Source organism: Ahaetulla prasina, chromosome 2, assembly GCF_028640845.1.
Source record: "Ahaetulla prasina isolate Xishuangbanna chromosome 2, ASM2864084v1, whole genome shotgun sequence".
Taxonomy (NCBI): Eukaryota; Metazoa; Chordata; class Lepidosauria; order Squamata; family Colubridae; genus Ahaetulla; species Ahaetulla prasina.
Window position 1 is genome coordinate 54450356 of NC_080540.1, and position 27968 is coordinate 54478323.

General features: G+C 39.7%; 1 protein-coding gene and 1 long non-coding RNA gene across 4 annotated transcripts; one reads left to right on the forward strand and one right to left on the reverse strand.

The window, feature by feature from the left end:
• The first annotated feature begins 74 nt into the window (after positions 1 to 74).
• On the forward strand, positions 75 to 15303 carry LOC131190908 (uncharacterized). The gene is made up of 4 exons (XR_009153361.1): positions 75 to 221; positions 653 to 790; positions 4753 to 4843; positions 14246 to 15303. It is a non-coding gene; the product is annotated as an uncharacterized LOC131190908 (long non-coding RNA).
• EFCAB12 (EF-hand calcium binding domain 12) lies at positions 2835 to 27962 on the reverse strand. Of its 3 annotated transcripts, XM_058168440.1 has the most exons (11): positions 27850 to 27882; positions 26274 to 26428; positions 24480 to 24987; positions 22327 to 22512; positions 18826 to 18979; positions 17444 to 17658; positions 15688 to 15901; positions 12683 to 12815; positions 10073 to 10159; positions 7922 to 8029; positions 2835 to 4938 (listed from the first exon to the last, which is right to left on the reverse strand). In XM_058168440.1, the coding sequence occupies exons 2-11, from the start codon at positions 26378 to 26380 to the stop codon at positions 4680 to 4682; spliced, it is 1971 nt and encodes a 656-aa protein (XP_058024423.1). In that variant the 5' UTR covers positions 26381 to 26428; positions 27850 to 27882; the 3' UTR covers positions 2835 to 4679. The 3 variants fall into 3 exon arrangements, with proteins under 3 accessions (XP_058024423.1, XP_058024424.1, XP_058024422.1); XM_058168441.1 differs by lacking the exon at positions 26274 to 26428 and having other exon boundaries at positions 27850 to 27962; XM_058168439.1 differs by lacking the exon at positions 27850 to 27882 and having other exon boundaries at positions 26274 to 26658.
• Between the last annotated feature and the right edge of the window lie 6 nt (positions 27963 to 27968).

Here is a 27968-nt window from a genome sequence, read left to right on the forward strand (position 1 = left end):
GCCCTAGACACCAACAGATTGAGATCTGTGAATAACATCACTTCCTTAGCTGAAAGTAGAAAAGATTTAGGAGACTCCCATTATGAAAATAAAAGTAAAAAAAATTAAGTGAAAATATGGCTCAAGATTAAATATCAAGAAGATACATTTGTCAGTCTGCATGCTGAATGACTACAATTGGTGGCAAACAGGCTTGAGGGAAGTTGAAGGCAGTAGATGAGGTGGGTGAATATAGCACCTTCCAAGAGATTATTGTCCTAGGCTGGGCACCCTTATTTTGAACTATTACCATCTGGTAAACGGTATAGGATAAGGACAAATAGGCTGAAAAAGAGTTTCTATTCCAGAGCAGTAACTATATTGAATTCTACTGTGTAGTGCAATATTAATAAAATATCAGGGGTTTTCAATTCAATTATATAGAGAGAATGTGAAGGATGTGTATTTGTATTTTATATTTTAATTATAATATACACTGAAGATGGCATTTAATTTCCTTGTACGAGGTGCAATGACAATAAACTAAACTAAATTAGAATGTTCATAGAACAATTTATTATTAGTAAATGGTCAAGATGATGCTTGCCTGTGCAATTTCCAGCAGCCAAGAATGTAATTAAAATTCTGCATTGTGTCTCCCCACTTTTCAAAGGTCATCTCTAATTTCTAATGGAAAGAGGAACTTCAGAACTTCTAATGGAACTATAGAACTTCAAACTATAGAGGTGGACCTATCTATAAAATAACTCTGTAGCTGTGCACCAGGTTGAAGAATTTGGAGATTTTGCAGGTATGTTTCAGTATGAAACCCCCAAATCTTCGTTTCATACCTGATGTGCAAAGGCAATTTTGGGTGGGCCCTTGGGTTGGTTGTGCTACTTACATGAACCATTACATGAAGGGACATAAAAATTCCTATCAAATATATACAGCCTAAATTACATGTAACTGAAGTTGACTCTTGCTATGCAATATAAAATAATCCTTTCTGAAAAAGTTGAGATTCAAATATAAGAATCTGGTTTCCTTTTAATGATTGCATTATGAATATCACAGTAGCAATACCCAGTAAGTACTTGATCTGGAAGAAGGTAAGCACCATCAGACCTGCTTAATAATTGAGTAAAATATCACCAGGAAAACCACTGGAAAGTCTCATGGAAGAATACCAAAACTTTTATATTGTCACCAAGAAAACTATAGGGATGTTTCCATACAGCTAGCAGAAGCTGAGCTTTATTCAAGGGAGGAAGAGTAAAAAAAAAAGATTTTGTTTGTGGATACTTATTCAGTAACTATTAAACAGAAAGGCACCATTTACAAAACTCATCCCTAAAAAGAAGATGACAACTGGGTTCACACACTGCACAAAATACTAAGCATTTTGGCTTAGTATAGGAATCCAATATCTTTTTTAAAGTACGATATATGGTCTGTATACCACACCTAGAATATTGTAAAAGCCCAATTGGTTCATTAAACAAACTGCAGCCAATTGTAGTTTATTTAATGAACTAGTTGAGCAAATTGGGGCTCAGCGTGCTATATAAAATAAATGAAGATAGTATTTCCCATGCTAGTTGCATATCGAAAATTTGAATAACATAAAATGTACAATTCATAATTAATATCGTTCAACTATACACATGGACCCATTTGAAGCATGCAAATATAGTTTGAGCTAGTGACTGATCCATGAACACTCATGGGTTTGACCTGCTAATTTTTGAAGATCCAATAATGGGTTTAAATAGCTAACTGAAATCCTTGAAAGCAGCAGATTCAATTCTGTCCAAAGGATGTCTATGTTTTCTGCTGTGGAGAAAAAGCCACGGTAACCACTAACATTAGCCACACATCTTATAGTTCTGCTCTTTTCCAAATTCCTCTCTGCCCTTTTATGCCTCCACTGACAACTTCAGTTCAAATTATTATACTACCATAGTCTGGATGTTAATGTTCTAATTGCTCCATAAATTTATGTTTGGTTCCGAACACCCTATTAGGAGATTTTTGCAATCATATAACAGTCTCTTCTTACACAAATGTCAGCCTCACCCTTATTCTGATCACTCCTTCCAAATTAGGGGATTGTAACATAGCAGCTTCAAGTAAGCTACTGGACAAGTCATCAGTGGCTAAGGGAGCTGTGCAGGTTGGCAGCATTTCAATAAATTCCCAGCAGTTTAACTTTAATCCAACGTTCTCAGCATGGTTTGACAGAAGACTCACATCATGTCCCAACAGTAGGATGTTTACTGCAGACAAGACTGAAGCCACACACATAACAGTTGAGAGTTCCCTGCAATGCAAAATTAATTTTTCTATATTCCCAAAGGTTTTGTCTTTCTGTTCTTCATTAAGAGATTCTTGGCAGCTTTGAAATTGGGTATTTATCCAATGGTCCTCTTTAGCCTGGGAACTATTGCTGTTCCCATCTCCTCAAGCCAATTTTCCCATTTTACAGCTTCCTTTTGAAATTGGTTTCAGCACTTTGAACATTACAGCAGCTGTCAAAAACAAGTTGCTGGATTTTGAGCTGCTTTTCCTGCTTTATTGGGCAGCTCACTCAGCCTGATCAGCCATGAGGCTGGTTTTGAGAACTGGTTTACTAAGCTTTCAAATCCTCACCCCTGTGCAGTGTATTGTAGGGAGCTGTCAGGTAGTGGCACCAACAACTGTGCCTAGACTTTTTTCATCTGGAAGAGGGGAAAGAACTGTGGCAGAAGACACGGCCAGGGCTTGTTCACACACTTAAGAAAACTGAACTCCAATCACTTCACTTCACCCACCTGTCTTCCAAGAAAAAAAAAAACTAGAGGGAAAGAATGGCTGAAAAGCCCTTCTGTTACATTAAATCTTTCCCTATCCAGCAAGAATGGGGTTATTGAAGTAATAAATCCTTGCTGGTGGTCTCCTAGTATAAGGGCTCAAAGAATATCAGACACTTCCTAAGTGGAATTGTGTAATCCTCCAAATGGAAGCTTTTAATCAGTATGTGAAATTGTGTGCAGCTACAATCACCTGTAAGATTTGATTGAATTTGTTTGATTTCATTAAGTGTGCTGTGATAACGGGCTCACCATGAATAGCAACAGAAAACCCAACTGATCTCTTTAATGAAATTTATTTATTTATTTTGTCACAATAGTATATATAAGCATAAGCATGAAATAACTATATAATATATAAGCATATATATAAGCATAAGTATGTAATAACTATATTAATTGGATATAATGAAAGGAAACAATAGGACAGGAACGGTAGGCACGCTTGTGCTCTTATGCACGCCCCTTATAGACCTCTTAGGAATGGGGTGAGGTCAATAGTAGACAGTTTTTGGTTAAAGCTTTGGGGATTTTGGGAAGAGACCACAGAGTCAGGTAGTGTGTTCCAAGTATTAACAACTCTGTTTCTGAAGTCTTATTTTCTGCAATCAAGATTGGAGTGGTTAACATTAAGTTTAAATCTATTGTGTGCTCGTGTATTTTTGCAATTGAAGCTGAAGTAGTCTTCAACAGGAAGGACATTGTAATAGATGATTCTATGAGTTAAACTCAGGTCATGTTGAAGGCTTTTAGTTATTGATCTTATGCTTGAATGATTCTAGCAATGCAAGACTGAGGAGTAGTCTTCATTACTCGGTCAGCTATTTAACCCTATTATTGGATCTTCATAGATTAGCAGGTCAAACCCATGAGTGTTCATGGATTGGTCACTAGCTCAAACTATATTTGCATGCTTCAAATGGATCCATGTGTATAGTTGAGCCTATTTGAGGAGTAGAGTTACACCTTAAATTTTGTGTATAACAATATGCAAAAACTCTTCAGCCATTTGGATGGAAAAAGCCCTGTACACTGTACGGTATTTCCATTTCTACGGTGCAATATATTTTTATGTAGATAACTACAGAATGAGACAAAAACTGACCATCTTCCATCTCCATCGGGAAAGGTTATGATGGTAGGTGTCCATTTTAGGAAATAAATAAATAAAGGGAGGACATAGGTTGATAAAACTATCTGCAGTGTAGGAAGATTATAAACAAGGGACCTTCCTTCTTGTGAAGGGAGAGACCAGGGCAGCTTAGGGCCCTTCCAGATGTGATTTGTTGGTCACACTGGAAACGAAGCTCAGCCAGAGTCTTGATCCAACATAGTCCTTTTGCCTGAAGACGCCAGGACACAAAATTGGGACATTCTGCCCGCGAAAGATGTCTTCTTCCACACAACCCTTGCATCTCCTTCAACCTTCTCATCAGTACCATTGTTATAACAATGGTTGTACATCTCCTGCAATAACAGCGGGGAATGTGCAACCAAATTAGAAGAACCTGTTTGGCTGTCAGAGCTAATGGGAACCGTACTCCCACTTTAGAAAGCTACCAATTTCCCCCCCATTGGAAAATTTGTATACTGTATTTCCTGTTTTGTGTACCTCTTTCTAAGGAAGAAATAGAAGCAAAGCTGTTTCCGAAAAACCCAGGTTTTCAAACCTTTCATTGAAAATCTGTAGCATGGTCATTCACGCAACATGCTTAAAAGTACATATAAATTGATTGATTGAAAGCTCCTTTCACCAGGCCATAATTTTGTCATATTGCATATATGGGACTATGACTCTCTGTTAGTCCAGCGGAGCAGATTTCTTGGTCAAGTTCTTCAAAAATGCCATCAAATGTAATAGTTGTGTTTGCGAGATTCTGGATCTCCTAAGGTTGTGTATCCTTTCTTGTTGACCGGCCAGTTGCGGTGTGGAACATTAATACCAGGATTGACCGGGTGCGTCTCAGAAACACGACTGAACAGAACTTCACTTCTATCCTGTCTTGATTCAGGTAGATACAAATGCAGCTTATCAAGAAGATGCCCCGGCCAGAAATTATTAGGGTTGGTCAAGGGATTCAGGTAGTGATACATTCTCCTCAGTTCTCTGCAAGCAAATAATATGATCATGAAACAATACATAGAAAAAATAAAGTAGCATTTTAATAAAATGAAGATTTGTCATTTTGCCCAAAAAAGAAAGATTTAAGATTTAAAGAAAGAAAAATTTAGGGTTTGAACATAAGCTGCACTGAAATGCAATTGTCAATGAATGCAAATGCAAATGTCAATGAAAAGAAGGACTAGGGTGACATGATAGCTGTGTTCCAATATCTCAGAGGCTGCCACAAAGAAGAGGGAGTCAAACTATTCTCCAAAGCACCTGAGGGTAGAACAAGAAGCAATGGGTGGAAACGGATCAAGGAGAGAAGCAACTTAGAACTAAGGAGAAATTTCCTGACAGTTAGAACAGTTAATCAGTGGAACAATTTGCCTCCAGAAGTTGTGAATGCTCCAACACTGGAAGTTTTTAAAAAGAGGTTGGATAAGTGGTGTAGGGTTTCCTACCTAAGACAGGGGTTTGGAGTAGAAGACCTCCAAGGTCCCTTCCAACTCTGTTATTCTATTCTAATTAATACGAAATTCCTGTACATGCACAAATAAAAAAATTAAACTGACATTTTACTATTTTCACCTTAATTAGAATGAATCCTAAGTCAAATAAAAATAAAATACTGTAACTTAAATCCTAGGTCTGTGATGAAGAACCTATGGCAGGCGTGCCACAGGTGGCATGCAGAGCCATATGTGTGGGCACGTGAGCATTGCCCTAGCTCAGCTCCAGAGCACATGCGCGTGCCAGCCAACTAATTTTCAAGCCTTCTGGGCCCACTGGAAGTTGGGAAATGGGCCATTTCCAGCTTCTGGAGGCCTTCTGGGTGGGTGGGGAAGGCCGTTTTCACCCTCCCCAGGCTTCAAGAAAGCCTCTGGAGCCTGGGGAGGGCAAAAGACGGGCCTACCGGGCCCACCGGTAACCATTTTGCCATCACATGCCAAAAGCGTTGGGAGCGTTGGGGGTGGTGTCACGTGCGCATGCGCAGGGGGACAGGGTGTGGGGGGAGCATTGAATTATGGGTGCAGGCACACATGCGGTTCCCCCCTTCCACATTCCCCCCACTTTTGGCACGTGATGGCAAAAAGATTAGCCATCACTGTCCTAGGAGCAAACTAAAAGGCTTGGGCCCAGCTGATCCGCACCACTGCCACCTGCTGGAACTCACTTGTATCTGCATTTATTATATGTCCTGAGAAATTTGATTGCTAAAGCAGAAACTACTTGAACGTGACTTGAAAAAATAAGTATATTTTAAAGCCAGCTACATTTTAATTTAAAAATATAAACTAACAAAACTAACAAAAATATTTTCCTTTTATGAACTGTAACAAGCAATTCTTTGCACATATGGATTGAGGGACTCAATTTCTAATAAAATAAACAGAATTACATTCGCTTTTACTATCATACTTCTATTTGGGTGCTGCATTTGAATATTTTAAAATTATTTTTGATGTCTGTGAGTCTTAATAATTAGATTTAAATAAATTTCCCCAAATCTGGGCATTATTATTATTATTTTTTTACATTTATATCCCGCCCTTCTCTGAAGACTCAGGGCGGCTTACAGTGTATAAGGCAATTTAGAAGTATACACATCATTTTTCAGAATTCTCCTGCTGGAGTGACCATTGCTGAAAATTCTGGGAATTCAAAGGCGTCTAGGTTGAGAAAATGTAGATTAAATACATCAGATTTAATTACCGTCTGTATGCCATTAAAATACATTGAAAAAAAAATCTTATACCTCTTTCTCCATTTCAAGCTATACAACTCAGAAATGATTGTCAGTTGAATCTGACTTCTCTGAAGCTGATTTATAGATACAGTGTTAAAGATGAGCTGAAACTAATCAAGCTTGTGAGCTTATGAAGATATTAGACAAATAAGTTTATCAATAGCCAGTAGTTCTGAAAAATTGAATGGGGCCTTTTCTGTGCATTTGGGTGGTTAAGGAGCAAAACAACTTATCTTAAAAGGGAGGGGAAATTGGCATTTTCGGATGTTCATTGTTTTGAAATGGCACTATAAGTGCCTCATGACATAAGCTATTCTGCCCCTTAAAATCCACCCCAAATGCCACAATGGAGGGAGGGAGAAAACAAGTCTAGGATTCCCGCTGCAACGATCAAAGGATTTCAGGATGTGCAAGCAGTCATACCGTGTTTTTCAGAGTATAAGATGTGCCGGAGTATAAGACACATCTTAGTTTTTGGGGAGGAAAATAAGAAAAAAGCTGATTGGCAGGTGGATCAGCCTTCTGGAATACCCCCAATCAGCTGTTCCCAGAGGTGAATTTTAGCAACAGGTTTCTTGGTTGTGAGCTCTGTGGCTTGCTTTTTTTTTTCCTGCCTCTGAAACTTCTGAAACTCTGTTTCAGAAAAAAACTTTTTTTCCTGCCTCTGAAAGCCTCTGAAAAAGCTTCAGAAAAAAACCCTCTGAAGCTGTTTGGAGGCTTCTTTTCTGAAGCTCTGTTTGAAGGCTTTTTTTTCTGAAGCTCTATTTGGGGGCTTCTTTTCTGAAGCTTCTTTCTGATGCTTTTTTCAGCCTCTGAAACCTCTGTTTGAGAAGCTGGACGGGGCTACATTCGGAGTATAAGACACACCCAGATTTTCACCCTCTTTTTTGGGAAAAAAAGGTGCGTCTTATACCAAAAAATACGGTACTTGACTTTTAGCACTGTCCACTATGGTTTATGTGATATTAAAAAACAAAACATAATGCTGAAGTCCTCAGGTTTGTAATCTTTTGTTTAAAATATTATTTAAAAAGGGAAGCATGTTGAAAGAAAGGAGCTTTGAAACAGAAACGGGGGGGGGGAGAATTTTTTTTAAAGTTATGAATGAAGAATGGGAAGAAAGTGAATTGTCAGATGAACAAGAAGAATCAAGAATTTCTAACAATCCTTATGCCCACTTCTAGACAGATGTAGATCTTTAATGCCAAGTTCAACAAAAAAAATGTAATGTCATACCTTTCCATGTATTTTTTTGCAAACTCTTCTGGACTCTCAGGCAAATTCTCACCAAGAAATTTCTCATTCCAAATATCCGATGGAGGTAGTATTCTTTTGGAGTGTTTACTGAAAAGCATAAAGAATTTCAATTTAGAATCAATCAGTATTATATAAAAAAAAAGTTGGGCAGCTGGATGACCAAAAAAACAACAACAACAACAAAAAAACACCATACTGTGGAGTGTATATTGGTGAACGAAAATAATAGGCTAACCCAGTGCTCAGCAACTTTAAGATGTGTGGACTTCAATTCCAAGCTGCCTGGGGAATTTGGTAGTTGAAGTCAGGGGTGAAATGCTACCAGTTCGGACCAGTTCTCCCGAAACAGTAGTAAAAAAATGCTACCGGTTTGGACGAACTGGTATTTCCAATGATCAGCTGTGATGCGTGATTTATATTAGCTACAATCATCAGATTTCCTGCTTTCTAGCTAATCTAAATCGCGTGGCACAGCGGATTCCCAGCCCCCCTCGCTGTTCTACTTACCTTTGCATACTCGGAAGGATTCAAAATGTTCCTTTTTTAGCACTGTGCGGGTGCACTTCAGGTGTGCATGCGTGCGCAAACCGCACGCTTGGTAGCAGACTCACAGAACCGGTAGCAGACTTCAGAGGATTTCACCACTGGTTGAAGGTCAACATTAAAATTGCTAAGGTCAAAGAACACTGGGCTAGAATCATAGCTTCTGCTCTCAACCTAAAATCTCTGCTAAGCTACCATTATGGTCAACTGTTTGCTGTCCTCCAGCAAAAACTACCCCTAATTTTCTCTCCACCTGTAAGAGATGAGATGAAAAAGGGCACCTTTGCATGGCCAGCTGTCAAGGTAGGACAGCATCAAAATAAGACTTTATACCGTTTTCCTTCTTTTACTGTTACAGCCATGATCACAAATGGCTGGACAGCCCAATGCTGAAATAATCCAAATTTCCTTTGTAAATTAAAGCTAGAGAAAAGAAGACAGATCTGCTTATTTATATTCACATTCATTCGCAGATTGCTAGTACATAGCAATCTAAATAGCTACACCCCAAAGAATTATATCTTTGCTATGATAACTTTGCCTAATCTACAAATAAATTGCATTTTATTTTTTTCGGCCTCATTCCACGCGTCCCTCAATTTGAGATTATTAATCCAATATAGGTTTCAAGTAATTCTATTGGAAGTTTATGAAATTCCCAGTATCATATTCCACAAAGCTTGCCAACATTGCAAGTCTCTTGGCAAACTACCCAACTCCATTAGCACAAAAACCTTTGGAACTGAAAACAAAATTTTAGGATAATTCGGTAATACCAGACTACATTCCTAACTCTGTGTCTTGTCCACTGAAAAAAATACTCAGTTCAATCCTATTGCAGAAATTTTGCTGCTCTCATGGCAAAGAAATAGTCCAGATGTTTGCATCTATTATTTCTATGGCAAAATACTTGTAGCAGTAGCAGGCAGGGTTATATAGAATAATATTGATTTACAACAAAAACTAATGTTATGTGACAGGAGAGCAGAAATCCAAGAAAAAAAAATCATTTCTACAAACAAGAACAAAAAAAAAACCCCAACAGTTTTGCCAAATGGCTAAGTCAAGTCAAATGGAATCGTCTTTGATTTACGACTCTAATTGAGCCCAGAATTATAGTTGTAAATTGTTGCAGTTGTAAATCTAGGCATTGTGTGACCAGATTTGAAGTTACAACCATTTTTACCACAGTTGTTAAGTGAACACAGTGGTTGTTAAGCAAATCCATTTTCCCCAAAGGGTGTTTTTTTTGCTGGAAACTGAAGCATTGGAAACTGGCAAAAAATATGTTGCGAATTATGTTCATGTTACTGTGGGACACTGCATCCAGCCATACTGGTGAATCAGTTGCCGGGTGCCCAAAATGTGATTGTGTGACCAGAGGGTGTGTAAGTAGCCATTGTAACTCCAAAAATGGGTTGTAGATATTTGTAGGGAAGATTTCTTGTAATTTCAAATGGACATTAAGTGAAAAATTGTAAATTGTAGCCTACCTGAATGGAAGGGAAAGGACAGTGCTTGTGGATACTGAAGCTCCATTATTCCAAGAGCATTTTAGATAATAACTCCATTCTACTGAATACATACCACATCATTTTCTTAAATTCCTTAAATGACTTCCAGCGGCAGGCCCGAACTTGCTTTTTAACTGGTTTCTTAATTGGTTTTGGCTTTCTAGAAGAAGTAAACAGAAAATGTGACCAGAAATTGAGAGATTAGGATCAGACCAGTCCTCCCCAGCTGATGTTCTTAAGATGTGTTAAGAGTATAATTCACAATTTTTTATCCCAAAGGTGCTTTTTCAAGAGGCAATTGGACTTTCTTGTTTTTCTTTGAAGACATTTCGCTTCTCATCCAAGAATCCAAGGAGCTGAAGAAGCTTCTTGGATGAGAAGCAAAACATCTTCAAAGAAAAACAAGAAAATCCAGTTGTCTCTTGAAAAAGCACCTTTAGGTCAACCATGTCATGGATGACTTGAGACTCTCCATTGACATTTCCAAATTTTTAGATATTAATGGGGAAAAAGGCATTATGGTATGTTCAAGAAAACTGGGAATGGGGATCACTTAGTCATGTGTGCTGACTAAGGGCTGGGAAATGGCTCAACAGGCTAATGCAGTCTGTTATTAACACTGCCTACAGCTGCCTACAATTACAATTACTGCAGGCTCGAGTCCCACCAGGCCCAAGGTTGACTCAGCCTTCCATCCTTTATAAGGTAGGTAAAATGAGGACCCAGATGTTGTGGGGGGCAATACAAGTTATATTTGTATATACTATACAAATGGATGAGACTATTGCCTTACACAATGTAAGCCGCCCTGAGTCTTCGGAGAAGGGCGGGATATAAATTCAAATAAAAAAAAATGTGTCTCTATCATTTACACTAAGTAGATCAGATAAAAGAAGCAAAAAGATATACATACACAGCCCTTTAAAAAAAAAAAAAGCAACCACACAGAATATTCCATGTTATGAAAATTTATCACCAGATGCAAGGACAAAACCTGTAAAGGTGAATGCTCTGCATGTTCTCTTAAGCAGAGCTAGCCATGCGTTATGTTTCTCTATAGGCCAGCCAGATGTCTCTAGGGAAACATACATACAAGGCATAATATGTGGCAGCCAGTCCTGATTTGTTCCCACTATATTGTTTCCAGAAGAACTCTGCCTCTGAACATAGTGGTTTGTTCAATTATCTACCTTCATCTATAAAGTTTTCTCGTGTCGCAGCTAGAACATTAAGAAGAATGTGAACCTAGCTGGATTAAAGGTTGATTAATGGAAGTTGAGGGAGCAATCAATTAAGCATTAATGTGTTGGCAACTTGGGAATTGGCGTTGATGTATTAGCAGGACTGCTTTGTCTACACAGAATTGTATGCACCCAATTCAGGCATCCTGGGAGAAACTACTTAAAGTCCCTACAATTGCCATATGGGGAGGACCAAGAGTTGCAGATGCTGGGGTTTTTTTTAATGGCTGTGCCAATGTTGTGGGAAGTGCTTCCCAGCTGACATTAGATTGGTCTTCTGAAAATTGTTAACGATCCATTGTTTCAGAGGGTCTATGGTGACAGATTATGCCAATGTGAGAGTGGAGGTCCTTAGTGTTATTTTATAGTGGTGTTGATTTATGGTCTATTTATGGTGGATTTTTTGTGGCATTAATATGTTTGCTAGGAATTGTCTACAGTTCAGCAGATAGTGATGGTTACATAAATTAGCATCCCTTCTGCTCAGTTTTTATTAATTGCAGTGTCAGAAAAGAGCAGCAATTATTTTACACAGGTGAGGTAGCTGAAGTCCTCAAGATATTGCTGGACTATAATCCCCACCATCTTTTACCACTGCCAAAACTGGGAAAAATTACTGGGAGTTGTAGTTAAAACCAGGAGAGAACTTGTTCTCTCTGCCAATGAGAGTGCATATCTTTTTTTATTTGGCCCGAGGGCTGCGTTGGTTTTTAGAAAGTGTGTGTTCTTCTTCTGTCCTATTGAAGTATAATTTCATGACAAATTCTGCCTTCCAAGGATCATATCCAAAGCTTCTGGGAAGCCTATTCAAAGCTTTGGAGCCACATAATACCTCAGGTTCTGTGAAACTTAAATACATGAGGATTTGGAGCTTTTAAAATAAAAAAAGCACTAATGTGCAGAGGAAAAGCTAAAGAGAAAAAAAGTGTTGTTGGGGTTTACTATTTTAGAGTAAGTTTGCAGCTTAGTAAAAGCAAACCCCATCATTTTTCCAGCTCTGTATCTTGCTAATTTATGCCAGTGTAGTGTGTTCTCAGTGGTAACATGTATACCAAATATACTAGTGATACATACCTTAGAGTTAGATTATCCAAAAATTAGTTACTGACTAGTCCACAATAATAGCAATAGCACTCAGACTTATATATCGCTTCACCGTGCTTTACAGTCCTCTCTAAGCAGTTTTACAGAGTCAGCATATTGCCTCCAACAATCTGGGTCCTCATAAACTAGTAAGCATATTTGTTTGCCTACGTATATGTACCCAACTGGAAGATAATTACTGCAATAGGAGAATAATCCAGGGTATAATTCTGCTCTTCAAAATAGAAGATAAAAAATAAGCAAACTGGTTTTAACAGTGATATGCTAGACTTAAGAAATTGTGTGAACGTGTATGCTGGTTAATTCATCTCTGTGTGTGCATGATAAATTAAACAAACCTTTCCTCAACCTTGAAAGGTTCACCCTCAGATTCGCCCAGGTAAATAGAATTGTCAATATATCCTCCTGGCTGCCTCAACTTCCGGGCGTCCTTTCCGAGTCTCAGGAGCCTGTCTCCTGGGTACAGCAGACCTATGGCACACAATGTTTTTTTTAAAAGAACAAATGTAACATACTACCCAGACTAGTAGTTTGTAAAAGACTCAATCTTTTATGACAGTCACAGAGCAAAATTAAAAATTAAAGCATTAAAACAGAACAGAACAAGATATAATACTATATTACAGTTAGCAATGAGATCATTAATAGGTGGCCAAAGTCTGCCTAATTTTACAGAAAGTGTAGCAGAATTTAGCTATGTTCAAGGTGACCGTATCAAACTGATCCAATAGTAGCACCTATTTGTAAAAGAGATCAGAATTCCTCAATATTTTATCAGGTGCCAAGTTATGAGTCTGTGAATCCTCATAGAGGGTACAACATAAGAAGACATGAGCTGCCATTCCAATGGATCCTTGCCCACAGGGGCACAATATCAGCTCATATGGGATAAGCTGTGGAATGTGCATCTGAATAATTTTCCCATATTGAATTTACAAGAGACTTGTTAAAGCTTTGAAGAATGTTTTGAGAAGGGAGAAAGAAAGAAAAAAAGAAATCAAGTTTCAGGTCATTATTTGAAGTGACTAAGGATTGAGATTGTTAGCAGTTAAAGGAAGGAATATAAAGTTAGTTTATTGATCAAGGTTAAAATAGATGTGTTGTTTCTTCTGATAACCATTAATGGGCTTTTGCTGCCCCCAGGACTGAAATGATGAGGCTTTAATGATTTGTCTATAAATAAGAGATGGGATATGGATAGAAGAGACCATCTGTTGCTTTTTAAGAGGAGATAAGTTACTAAAATTCTTTATATGAAGCGGAGGCTTTCTCTTTTCTTTTTAATTTGTATTAGTTTTACTGTTTTAATTGTAATGCTTAATAAAATTACTATAAACAGATTAAATTGTATTCTCATACTACATTGTGCAATTTGTCACAGCTACATTAGAATTTTAAGTTACTCAGTTGTTTTCTAAGAGCAGCAATCACTGTTTCTGAACAACAGACCAGCGGCTGGATTCACAATGGCCTAGGAAAATCACCTGTGTGGACCAAAGGGTCATTCTAAACTGGACGGAGAGCATCAATTGCAAACTTTATCCATGATTTTTATCAGTTAGCATATTTTATGGCAGGAAGATTCTTTAAAAATGATGGACCAATGTCTATATGTAATTGACAATCTGCAGTATGGATCACACATTTATTCTTTTTTATATGAAAGTTGGGAAATTGGGTAACTTATTGGGCCTCAATAAGGAAACGAGCCTGGGACAGCAGCTTTAACTCAGGGTTTGAGACAAGATCACAAAACAAACCCTTATATAGTGTTGTACACAAGCCAAGGTGGGGCTATAGAAATCTAAAGAAATGCAGAAAATATCTGACGGAGCCAAAAATGTGTTATACTATTTTCTTATCAGTATCCTTTGAATTAACAAGTCTTTCTCTCTATTTAGATGGATGATGATTATGCAGCTTTATAGGAGAGTAACAATTCAGTTTTTCTCATCTATTAGACTAGTAGGACCAACACTCTTCATATTATACATTAACGACCTCTGTGACCATATTATAAGTAACTGTGTTCTTTTCGCTGATGATGTTAAACTACCGCCGATGATGGTAGTTATTTAACACTACCAACAACAAGGCTACCCTTCAAAAAGACCTTGACTTTGTGTCGGAATGGTCAAAAATTTGGCAACTCCAAATCTCAACCAGCAAATGCCCTGTCTTACAAATTGGAAAAAAGAATCAGAACACTAAATACAAGCTCGATGGACATTACCTTATAGATGACCCTCACCCCGTCAAAGACCTTGGAGTTTTCATATCAAACGATCTAAGTGCTAAAGCCCACTGCAACTACATCGCCAAAAAGGTTTTAAGAGTTGTAAACTTAATCTTGCGTAGCTTCTTCTCCAGAAAGATTACACTACTAACCAGAGCATACAAAACATTTGCTAGAACAATTCTCGAATACAGCTCGCCTGTCTGGAACCCACACCTCATTTCGGACATTAATACAATTGAGCGTGTCCAGAAATATTTTACAAGAAGAGTTCTCCACTCCTCTGATTACAGCAAAATACCTTATGCCACCAGACTTGAAATCCTGGGTTTAGAAAATTTAGAACTCCGCCACCTTCGGCATGACCTGAGTTTAACTCATAGAATCATCTGCTACAATGTCTTTCCTGTTGAAGACTACTTCAGCTTCAATCGCAACAATACATGAGCACACAATAGATTTAAACTTAAAGTGAACCGCTCCAATCTTGATTGTAGAAAATACGACTTCAGTAACAGAGTTGTTAATGCCTGGAATGCACTACCTGACTCTGTGGTCTCTTCCCAAAATCCCAAAATCTTTAACCAAAGACTATCTACTATTGGCCTCACCCCATTCCTAAGAGGTCTTTAAGGGGCGTGCATAAGAGCACCAGCGTGCCTACCGTTCCTGTCCTAATGTTCCCTTCGATTGTATCCAATTCGTATAGTTATTTCATGCTTATACTTATATATACTGTTGTGACAAATAAAAAAAATAAAAAAAATAGTAGACACTGCCCATGTTCTGAAACCTGCTTTTGAAATCGTAAAGCTTAAAAAAAAATTAATTCACAATCCTGCACTCAGCTATTCAACACAATCTTTAGCATCCTTGTTTAGAAACACCATGAAATTTAATGGGACCCGATTTCGAAGCGCTATCTCAACACTACTAAACTCATTTCCCCAAATTTAGAAATACAAAATACCCTTCCACTTAACATTTTTTGGTTTGCTAGTGGTTTCCATCCTGAATCTATAAAGCTGGAACACAAAGTTGAATTTGGATTGGGCTGCTTGATATAAGGCACTCCCTCCAATTCCATGGTGTTTTTCTTTTCCATACCTCTTTTTAGCGTTCTTTCTGAAATCGGAATTCCATATTTTTCGCAAAGCTTGACACACTGAAAGTAGACGTAGTGGCACGCCAGTCGATGCTGGTCCACCAATTCTCCCATTTCACCCTCTAGGGAGCTTGGCAAGCAGTGACTATCGACAATTGGGTCTCCAGACCTCACTAGTCTGCACTGTTCCGCAAAGTCTAATGGATTCGTCTTCCTCTGTAAAAATAAGATAGTGTCTCTTTATAAAACAATAGTGTTATGCAATAAATGCTATTATACTGCTAAAGTTGTAACATAGTGAGGAATGAATTAAAAGGACACACAGCAAGAAAAAAACTCAGCTCTCCATGCAGACCTTTACTGAAAATGGATTGAAAAATGTTTTTGCAAGATGTGAACTGGGGACCCTTGCTACATAGCAATAACAACAACTTTTAACAACTAGTCTAAGCCAGGGGTCTCCAACCTTGGCAACTTTAAGACTTCCACTCCCAGAGTTGAAGTCCACAAGTCTTAAAGCTGCCAAGGTTGGAGACCCCTGCAATCTAATCAACCAATTCTTAATGTCAAAGTCAAATTCCAGTTTATAAAACCTCTGCCTTACTGCTAAGGGCAACTTTAGAGTAGGTTTGTCAAACTGGCGCTCACTGGCCACGCCCACTCTGGCTCCGTAAAGGCAAATAACGTCATGATACATCATGATCCGGCCCTTGATGCGATTGAGTTTGACACCCGTGTTTTAGAGGACATACCCACTATTACAAACACATATTTTAGTTCAGGGGAAATTGGTACTCCCTGGGGTCTTCCCATTTGCAGCTGCCATTTCTGCATTTTATACTGAATAGGCATTGAGTGTTAAAGCTGTATTCTTACCATTATCCTGTGGTGGGGGTGGGATGGATTAAGGTGTGTTAGATATGTTTGCTTCCCTGAGTTATTTGTAAAAATGATAAATAAGTAAAAATAAATAAATATTACCCATAATTCGGGAGATAAGTCAGGGGTGCCTGTTAGCATCAGGGGAAAGTGGCCATAGACAGTATAGAGACGGGCAACAGGGAGAGCAGGTTCATAAGTGTGTAGTTTTTAAGCAGCTCAACCAGCTTTAATTCAGCAATGGGGAAACCCATTACATTCTCTAACCTGATTGAAAATAGGAAAACTGCTGTTCAAGATCCAGGGAAGGTGCAACTCCCTTAATAGAAAGATGATAGGTTTAGTCAGCAACTATACATGCTGGGCTCTTCCAGAGTGATAGAGCTACTTCTCTTGCCTACATTTAAGTGAACACTGATAGGAACTACTTTGGCGGACATCTTTGGGAATGCTGCCCTCTTTGGGCTTTTTTTACTTTTTAACTCTTGTCTGTTGCTGTTTCCTTCCCCTACATTTCAGAGCTCTGGTGGCGCAGTGGTCAGAATGGAACATTGCAAGCTAACTCTGCCCACTGCTAGTTCGATCCTGGCTGGCTCAAAGTTGACTCAGCCTTCCATCCTTCCAAGGTTGGAAAAATGAGGACCCAGATTGCTTGGGGGGGGGGCAATATGCCGACGCTGTAAAACACTATGAAGCGGTATACAAGTCTAAGTGCTATTGCTATTTGTTGAAACATTTAGTGATTTATCCAAAGTACTATAGAATGAAATGGCCTTCTGCCTATAATTCATCCTTACTTTATGCAACCGGCTACTACTCAGTTCCCATGATCCAAAGCAAATGATTTGAGGGTAGAGTCAGAACACAAAAATACAGTACCTTTAGCCGCCGTCTGGTTTCCTTGTATCTCTTCCCAACTATTTCCATTTGGTTATAAGTTAAGTGCCTGCGATCTGGTTCAGTGTTGATGGGAGGAACTTGCAAATGGTTTGACTTAGGTTGACTAGCTACCTGAGAAGATATACTGGACTTGGCATGAGGAAATATATCTTCTTTTGCAGTGATGGATGCAGATTTTGCAACAGACAATGTCTCTTTAGTATTGTTATTAAAACAAAGGGAAAAAAACAGAAAATAGATTATAAAGACATCTGTCCCCGCCCTGTCCCCTAGCAATTATTGAGCTGTTTTATCATGCTGGCTTCTACTTAGTTCAGGAAATATTTTCTCAGAAATTAGAAAAATGTCCTGTCTTACTTTGATTTTCAACAGTTAGCATTCACAATAATTACTAATCTGCACTCTTTTAAAAATTAAAATAACCAAAATAACTAATAAATACTGTATGAATATATATGACTGTTGCTTATTTCCTTACATATATTAAATTGCCAAATTACTAGTCAACCTATAGCCGATACCCACATAGTATTATGTCACTAATTGGAATGTTAATTTTTCTTGTTATTTATATACTCCCCAACTTGCTATCCTTCAAATATGTTGGAATTTGTTGTGACCCAGGCCCAGTCAGTGTAAAAACAAACAAACTTTATTAGAACAGCTGAGAATTAATTCATTCTCAGCATAGTCCAACTAAATTAAAGCGAATTCCTCCCAACACAATTCCTCAGTACTATCACCAACCTTGGTCCAATTAGGCAAACTGCCAAAGGCCTTCTGTGGCAAAAGTTCAGAAGACACCGATACAAAACAAATGCAACAAGACACAGCTATCAACATTGTTTTCCAGCAAAGAATCCAAACACCGTTGCTGGTCTTTTAAGCCTTATCGGAGGGGCCAATCATCTCTTGGTCCTACTCCCAAGTTGTCCTCTTTGCTTGAGCTGCTTGCCTTCTGGCACCTCTTCTCATGCGTGTATTAGGAACAGGCTCCTCCTATTCCTCTGTCTCACTACTGTCAGCCTCTGGAGGCTCTAGAATCCGCACTCCCTGATGGCCCTGGCCCCACCTCTGCCTCTGACACAGAGCCCTCATCCGGGCCTTCCCCAGCCTCTAGGACTGGCCCATGTTCTTCCTCAGCCTCATCGCTGTCTGACTCCGTTGTCAGCTCCGCAAGCTGCTGGCGGACCACAACAAAATTACAGTCTAGAATTTCCAAATACAGTACCTTAAAAAACACCTTCGATATTTGTTTATGATGCCATCAGCAACTAAATCTGTAAGTTAGAACTACAGGATATAAGTTATCAGGGGCCGAAAACTATTCAATCATTTGTATTGATTTGGTTCCTTGTTACCTTGCTTTGGCTGTTTCCAGTTATCCCTTATATTGTCCATCCATAATCTTTGACATTCAGCTAAGTCAGCACCAGTTATAATATGTCCTTTCTTTGAAACAGTGAGAAAGACAATGATTTCTTCTAAGTCAGTTTTACTGATAGGCACCTTGGTCTGAAAACAAATAAGAGAATAAAAATTGCAGTTAGGTCTGGGACTTGACAAGATATAAAAATCCAAGGGGAAACAGCTATTTCAAAGAGAACAATTTCTTACATTGGTATCTTCTCAGTATAGCAAGATACAAACAAACTTTCCACTTTCAATTATTACTGTGTACACAGGCCTTGATTTAATGAGCAATCTATGTGCATGGAAACAGAATATGCGGTCTTCTATGAGAAATCATGCAGTCCAATGATTGCAATACAAACGATGTGCACTTTGAACATCAGCAAATTGCAAACTGGTGATGCTCATGTGATTCACTTCACTAAAAAAATGCTACGATGCAGTTGGAATTCTTTCTTTTTACTAGTACTTCCGTGCTATATTTGCACACACAGGCTACTCACATTCAGGTAGGGATATGTGAATGGAAACTACTTTCATATAACATACTTCTAAAGAATTAGGGCCTGTCACTCTCTCTCAGCCCAACCAACCTGACAAAGTTGTTGTGGGGAAAATAGATGGAAAGAGCATTAAGTTTGTTTGCCACTCTGAATAAAGTAATAAAGTAATAAAGACCAGGATTTGAACCCTGAAATAAGTGCTTGGCCTTATTACTATGCACTCAAAAGCCCGACTCGGCTTATTATCAGGGGATGTCTTATTTTGGGGGAAACTGTGTGTGTGTGTGTGTGTGTGTGTGTGTGTGTGTACTATATATATGTGTGTGTGTGTGTGTGTGTGTGTGTGTGTGTGTCTTTGGTTATTTGGGTTTTCTCCTGCGTAAAATTGGAAGTGTCTTGGTGACGTTTTGAACTGATTGGGTGGGAGCTTGGCTGTGCTCTGATTGGCTGGGGGTGTGTCCTGTTTGGGTGGGGGCTTGGTTGTGCTCAGATTAGTCTGAGTTGCAGGGGAATTTGAGCTGGTGAGCTGCATTGCTGTTGTTTGGCTTCGTGTTCGTGGTCGTGCTACATCTTCATAGTGGGTGTCAGTCTGCTGCATGTATGGATTGGAAAGGTTTGAAATGGCTAATGTTGCAGCTGCGGTCTGGCTTCTGGTCCTTGGTCGTGCTTCCTGATCAGTGTGGGTTTGGGTCTGCTTTCTGGGTGGATGTGTGGTGGTGACATCCTGTGTGGATCTCGTGAGTGTGGGTCTGGTGTCATTCCTCGTGTTAGGGACTCGTTTGCCAATAAGGGCGGGTTTCCAAATGGCTGGTAGGCGGGAGGTGTCATCTCGTTTGTTCATGCTGTGTGAGTGTTTTTCTATCTCGATGGCTTTTCTGATTATTCTGTTGTTAAAGTGTTCAACTCAGACTAATCTGAGCACAACCAAGCCCCCACCCAAACAGGACACACCCCCAGCTAATCAGAGCATAAAAAAAACCCCATCCAATCACAGCACAGCCAAGCTCCCACCCAATCAGTTCAAACCCCCACTAGCAGTTAAAAAGGAAGAAACAGCTGCAATCACACATTGCTCCCAGAAGCACGAAGCTGAAGCCTGAAGATGACGAATGAGACTTCGTTGAAACGTCGCCAAGACACTTCCAATTTTACATGGGAGAAAACCCGAACAACCAAAGACCTACCTACCTACTTACATACTGTCGTGTCCCACTCCTCCGCTGACGGCCGGGTCAGGGAAATCCGAATCAGGCGTGCCTCTGCAGCTCTGCCAAAGTCCTAGCAAAGTCCTTAAGGCAGGCAGGAGACCAGAGAGTGACTTCAGCAAGATATGTTCGACTTTGCCTGACTCAGAGAATGCCAGAAAGCAGATCCTTTATATAGGCCATGGGGTGTGGCTCCATGACTCAGCACTTATCCAGGCCTGCTCCTCCCTTCCTTCTGACGCCGCCGCCTATCAATTCTTCTGAAGCGAGGGTCACTCCAGTCGGCAGCTGTTGGTAATTGACCTCCCTCAGGCTCACATGCTGTGGGGGAGGGGGAGGGGTCTAGTTGCTCCGTTTGCCTGGGCATGGAGCCAGGGCTGGGGCCAGGAGGTGCTTCCTCCTCCTCAGCCTGTCTGGGCATGGAGCCAGGGCTGGGGCCGGGAGGTGCTTCCTCCTCCTCAGCCTGTCTGGGCATGGAGCCAGGGCTGGGGCCGGGAGGTGCTTCCTCCTCCTCAGCCTGTCTGGGCATGGAACCAGGGCTGGGGCCGGGAGGCATACTAGGACATTCCTCAGCGTTCGGAAGCAGATAAGAAGGCTCCGGCTGTGGTGAGAGCGGGCAAGACACAACACATACATACATACATACATACATACATACATATATATATAATTTTCAGTCAAATCAAACTAATTGTGACTTATTCAATTAACTGTAGCATATTGAGGACAACTAAGTAACCACATTTAAAAAAAATTAAATTGTTTTCTGAAAACCAGTTTTATGTCTTGATATACTCATTATGTCAATCCTAAAGGAAATCAACCTGATTTGGGGTTGATTTGGAAGGACAGATACTGATGCTAAAGCTCAAATATTTTGGCCACCTAATGAGAAGAGAGGACTCACTGGAAAAGACCCTGATGTTGGGTAAGATAGAAGGCAAAAGGAGAAGGGGACAGCAGAGGATGAGATGGTTAGATAGTGTTATTGATGGAATAAACAGAATTAGGGCAAACTTCAGGAGAGAGTGGAGGACAGGGAGAGCCTGTCGTACTATGGTCCATGCAGTCATGGAGAGCCGGACCTGAACAACAACAATACCCATTATGAAACTTTTTAAGCCTCTAAAATGGGGGGGGGGGGAAGAATCACATGACTGAAAATCGGTGGTTTTACTGTTGAATTTTGATAATATGATCTGGAATTGCACTGGGGACTGCAAAATAAGGGGGCTGGGAGGTTGCATGTTTCCCATAGGCTTCCCACAACTAGCTTAACGCATTTTAATAAATCACAATGGGTGATATTCAATATGTTTCCTTCCCCTCACTACCGTATCTATGGAGAAAAAATATATTGTCAGTAAAGCGAATGAGCAAATAAAAGCACTTATTGGCCTCATGTGCAATTTCCTCCTATTAAGGCATCAAGAAAGAATCCCTACATTTATACTTATCTAACTATGTGGTTGTGATGGCCACTCTGATGCAGTGGTTAAGGCACTACCGTAAGCTAGAAATGGGAGACTGTGTACTCCTGTCTTGATATCCCTGATATCAAGCTAAGTTAGCTTGGTCAGTCACGCTCTCTTTCAACCCTAGAAGGAAACAGTGGCAAACCATCTTTAAAATCTTGCCAAGGAAAATTCAGGGACTTGTATCCAGGCAGTCTTCAGCAGTCAACAGTGACTCAAAGTCACCAAAATCAACAACTAGGGAGTATAAGGGTTTTCCCACCTACCTCCTGGATAATTCTAAGGAAATCCACTCTTTTGAATTTCATTGTCCTGCTCCTGTCAGCTTTTTTGAAGAGATCCACAAGCTTGAGTTTTTGCTTATGCAGAAGGTTTTGTAGTGTAATAATAGATGGTGGATACGGAGCCCGGATAAGAGGTGTAGTTTTAACTGGTTCACTCTTTGGTGCGGTCTGTGGAAGAGACATCCAAACATTTTAAAAAGATTATACTCCACTTTGTTTTGATGAAGCAGAAATGCAAAGACTTGGTTAGTTCTTTAGTCAATCAAACAACCATCAGCTGTATTGCAAAACACAAGCAGATTGGTGGACATATTACGGAAGGCAAAAAACAAACAGACAACTGGTCTGACATATGTCCTATTTTTATCTCATTTTGTGGCTTCACTGATTGCATTCACTGGTCAAATTTATTAATCCAAGGGCTTTGGTAATAATGGAGAGTAAGAGCTAATTTTATCATTGTATTTGTTTTTGCTACAAAGGAAATAAGAAACAAGACGGGCTCCAATATACTACAATATGGTAGTCCTCACTTAATGATGTTCATTTAGCAATCGTTTAAAATTATGATACTCTCCCTCCCCAAATGGTAGTTATTACCAAGTTCCAGAGTTTTAATGCAGCACCCACTATCCCCACAGTTCCATGATTGCATTTTGGGCATTTGGCAATAGCCAGTTGCAGTGCTTCTCAGTCACATAACAACAATTTACTCTCTTTTTTTTTTGCTGGTTTCTGCCAAAAAAACAAACAAAAGGAATGAATAGACTTGTTTTAATACTGCGACATTCATTTCACAACCGCTGCAAAAAAAAAAAAGTTTGCAAAATCAGGTTGGTCATGTGGGCCCTTCGACTTATGATTGTCATGATTTAGAAATTCTGACCTCCTTTACAGTCATTAACTCAAGGACTACCTGTATATAAACACCAAGTCTATACAAATACATTATATTCTCTTTCAAGACTAGGAATGAAATGTTCCAAAGTCTTCTGACTCAAAAAAGTAGCAGGAAAAGGCTTTAAATCTGGAAAAGGCATAGATACACAGGGCTTCATCTTTGGATTCTGCGATAGGCAGATATTCTCTGCATATATGGTTTCTTTCTTGTCTCCAATAATTCATGTAGCCATGCCTTAGTTTCTACTGCTATAAGCAAGTTCCTGAATACAAAATTTAGTGCCCATAGCGCTAAAGATTTATTGGTGGGCTTGGTATGAAGCCTGTCTGAAACATGAGGTATAATTTTGACTTGAGTTCCTCGGACATTGTAATTATTTACATATTAGATTTTTTATGCTGTCCTTCCTCTAAAAAGCTTGAGACACTCCATGTTCTTCTTGCCTTATCCTCAATACAGCTCTCAGACATAGGCTGGACTGAGAAAGTAGATTGGATGTACAGAGGGCTTATAGTCATCCTCATAAAAATAATTGCTATCAACCTGCCTTCCATTGAGGACCTGTATACTGCATGAATCAAGAAGAGGGCCGTGAAAATATTTACAGACCCCTCGCATCCTGGACATAAACTGTTTCAACTCCTACCCTCAAAACGACGCTATAGAGCACTGCACACCAGAACAACTAGACACAAGAACAGTTTTTTCCCGAAGGCCATCACTCTGCTAAACAAATAATTCCATCAACACTGTCAAACTATTTACTGAATCTGCACTACTATTAATCATCTCATAGTTCCCATCACCAATCTCTTTCCACTTATGACTGTATGACTATAACTGGTTGCTGGCAATCCTTATGATTTATATTGATATATTGACCATCAATTGTGTTGTAAATCTTGTACCTTGATGAACGTATCTTTTCTTTTATGTACACTGAGAGCATATGCACCAAGACAAATTCCTTGTATGTCCAATCACACTTGGCCAATAAAATTCTATTCTATTCTATTCTATAAACATCACGGATAACAAGGTCATTTAAATGACGCTCCCCATTATAGTCCCAAACTCCAATTCACAAGTGGAGCCTTCCAGATGTGGTTGAGGAACAACTTACACCATTCTTCCTGCTTGATGGGCTAGCTTGCAAATGCAGTTTGGAAACATCTGGAAGGTCAAGTCATTGGTTCTGCACCATGACACCATGCTGACTTCCTATTGTGCTTACCTTAACACTTTGGAGAGCCAGCAACTCAGCTTGAATTTTAGCCTCCTTCTCTTGTCTTTCTTCTTTTAATTTCCTCAGGATGTGTCCTTCTTGTTGAGTGAGAGGCTTCTTTTCAGTTAACCATTCCTCCAGATTTACACAGTTCTCCAACAGATTACGCAGTTGTTTTCTCTCCTTAATCCAAGCTTCCATATTTGGCAGGTCACTCTCCTCAGTGGAGATGCTGTCCTGGGCCTCTGGAGGTGCTCTCAACTCCTGAACTTTCTCTGCTTCACTGACAACAGGTGGCCGAGGCTTGTGAATACTAGGAGCCACACTATCCATAGGTGGTGCAATATGAATACGCCGTCTTGATTTAGGTGGCCCAAATCTATTTGGTCTCAATTTAAGGGAATAATAGGGATATTCATTTCTGAGTTTATACTGTTTAAAGCAATGGCTTAAAATCCTGTCTGAGGCAGATTCTTTAGGAGATTCTTCAATTACGCTGGAATCACTTTCATTTTCACTGAAAAGAAGGAATTTGGGTAGAGTCAAAATCATTAATACCATGCATTCACCCTTTTAAAAAAATACAATAAAATTAAAATACCTAATGGTACATCTGGCAATATTAATTTCGGTAAATATTGTTTTCTTGAGGACAGAAATAACATAATAAGATTTCAACAGATATTTACAGATATGGATTTTTTCAGAAATTATAGAGATGGAATAAAATCTATCTATGAGTTTTCATTTCTTAGGGGAAAGCGAGGCCACAATGGAAAAGTGATTTTTCCATATATTCCTCCCAAAATTCAAATGAGAAAGGACGAAGCTTAAGTGTGTCAACAAAATTGCATTAAAAATTGCCCAAGTAGAATCCAAAGTGTCTCTCCAGGCAGGGCCAGGACAGAATTCTCTGAAAGTTCCTGCTCTTGCATTGAACTTGATGGGTCCAAGCATATGAACTGTGGCTAACAGAATGCTTCTAATCTTGATTGGCAGGATCTGAAAATTACCATCTCCCACATATGGAGAGCATCTGGTTAGGGACACTGCTGTGTCAAAAATTACTATCGGAGATCGGAGATAAAGTGGCTTTATGTATTTGTATCTCACCTTTATTATTTTCTACAAGTAACTCAAGGCGGCTAAACATATCTAAAACACACCTTCCTCCTCTTATTCTCCCCACAACCACCACTTTGTGGGTTGAGCTGGGCTGAGAGTGACTGGCCCAGTCACCCAGCTGGGTCTCATGGCTAAGGCAGGACTAGGACTCACTGTCTCAACTTTCTAGCCTAGTGCCTTAACCACTAGACCAAGCTGGTTCCCTAAAGAAATTCCCTGGCTCTTCAACCTTTTCATTCTACCATTCAACGCCAAGAAATAAGAGGAGGAACACTGTCCCAAAGGGGCTTTTTCCAAAAGGCAACTGGACTTCCTTGGTTTTGTCCTTGAAAACATTTTGCTTCTCATCCAAGAAACTTCTTCAGAACTTGGATGCGAAGCGAAACATTTTCAAGGAAATTAAAAAAAAAAAAAACCCCAGAAAAGTCCACTTGCCTTTTGAAAAAGCCCCTTTGGGACAATCACTTCCTGGATGATTGAGAAATCTCCCTAGCCATTCGAACTCTTTGCTACCATCTAGCGACCGTTCCGATTTCTGCAATCACATCGCATAGCCTTACTGATTAACCCCTGAGAAAACAAATAGGAAATCTCCCCGTTGCCTTATTTGTTTTGTTTTTTTTCCTATCAAGAGAGAGCTTTATAAATCGGGAGGCCCCTCAGTGCAATTCTACCAACCGGAGAAACGAAGAAATGGAGTCGAAAAGAGATTGCGATATGTAACTGTTCCCTGAAATGTCACTCCGGTTCCTCGTGCTTTGTGATAACCAGCTAAACTGCTCCATTTTGCCCGAGATTGCGACGTTCTAGAGCAGAAACTTCACCGTCGGCGTCTTCGGACCCAGGGGAAGAAAAAAAAACAAAACCCCGCCGTTTTACTGTGCTGTGCAGAAGACAGGAAAAGCCCGTCTGTAGAATCTCTACAATTCTGGAGTTGCGGGGGAAAAAAAGAAGCAGCAGCAGGAAGGAAGAATCCTCGTTCCCTTCGCCAAGCTTTTTTTCTCTCTCTCTCTCATTTGCGTGGTAAAATGACCTGCCAACGCTGCCCCCCCCCCACCTCTTAACGCACCACCATTAGAGCATAAGGCAAAAATGAGTTTTGGCGGACACCAAGGCAACAGGCGGCCTTGGCTTGCAGTTGATTGGCGCAGCGGGAGAAGATCGAACGTTGTGTCGCAAAGCCGCGGGGACGTCCGTGTCAATTTCGTGCCAGCCTTTCCCGCCTCGGCGCTCCCGCCCCTTCCATCCCCCTTTTTTAAGGGCTGGGACGGGGAATTAATAGCAACACAAGGACAGGGAGTAAATCCTAGTGGCGTCACGCGTTGACGACCCCCTCCATTCATGACATACGCAGCTGGATCTCGAGAGAGAGAGAATAGCCATTTATGAGGTGGCTAATGTATCTGTGGCGCTATTTTTTTATTTTATTTATTTATTTATTTTGTCACAACATTATATATAAACACATATAATGAAAGAAAACAATAGGACATGAACGGTAGGCACTTTTGTGCACTTATGCACGCCCCTTATAGTCCTCTTAGGAATGGGGTGAGGTCAATGGTAGAGAGTTTTTGGTTAAAGTTTTTGGGAGTTTGAGAAGAGACCACAGAGTGAGGTAGTGTGTTCCAAGCGTTAACAACTCTGTTACAAAAGTCATATTTTCTGCAATCAAGATTGAAGCGGTTAACATCAAGGTTCGTCTACTAAACCAAGTTCCAGTGACGGGAATAGCTTTCCATGCTGCCTAAAATCATGGTTTGCAAGCCAAAAATAGCCGGGTACAATATTGTATAAGTTCACCCATTGTGTGTGAACTGTTGACTGGATCAAGATTTATCATGAACTAAGTAAGCCTTTTCCTGGTTACTGCCAAACCATTAAACTAAACGGCTGAAATGATAAATCACACCTAAAAAAAATCAGAGTCAGCATGAGGTGAAAGAGATTTAAATTACTTTGCGGTTCGAAATGGTAGTAAATATGAAAAAATACTTGATTTGATACCAAAGTAGGAGACTAAAATGAGGACAAAGCTAATTTGGCATTTCATCAGTCCTTCTACCTCTTCAAAAATACAGTATTGAATTGTGATGCTTTCTTTCACAAGCCACAGATTCTAAATCTAATAAAAATTCATTGCTATGGCTTCCTATCTTTAACATGATTTGCTATCAAAAAGCCCATGAGATACAGTTTTATCATAAAGAATAACAGATTTGGATGGAGGCTGTCACAATAGTTAGATTCGCACCTTCTCATTGGTTTCTTGATTTTCATTGGTTTCATCACCATCTTCCTGATCCAGTCTGAATGAGAAACAGCAACCAGAAAATCAGTAGAAGCCTCTTTCAGAGGGTTAGCTAAGCTGAA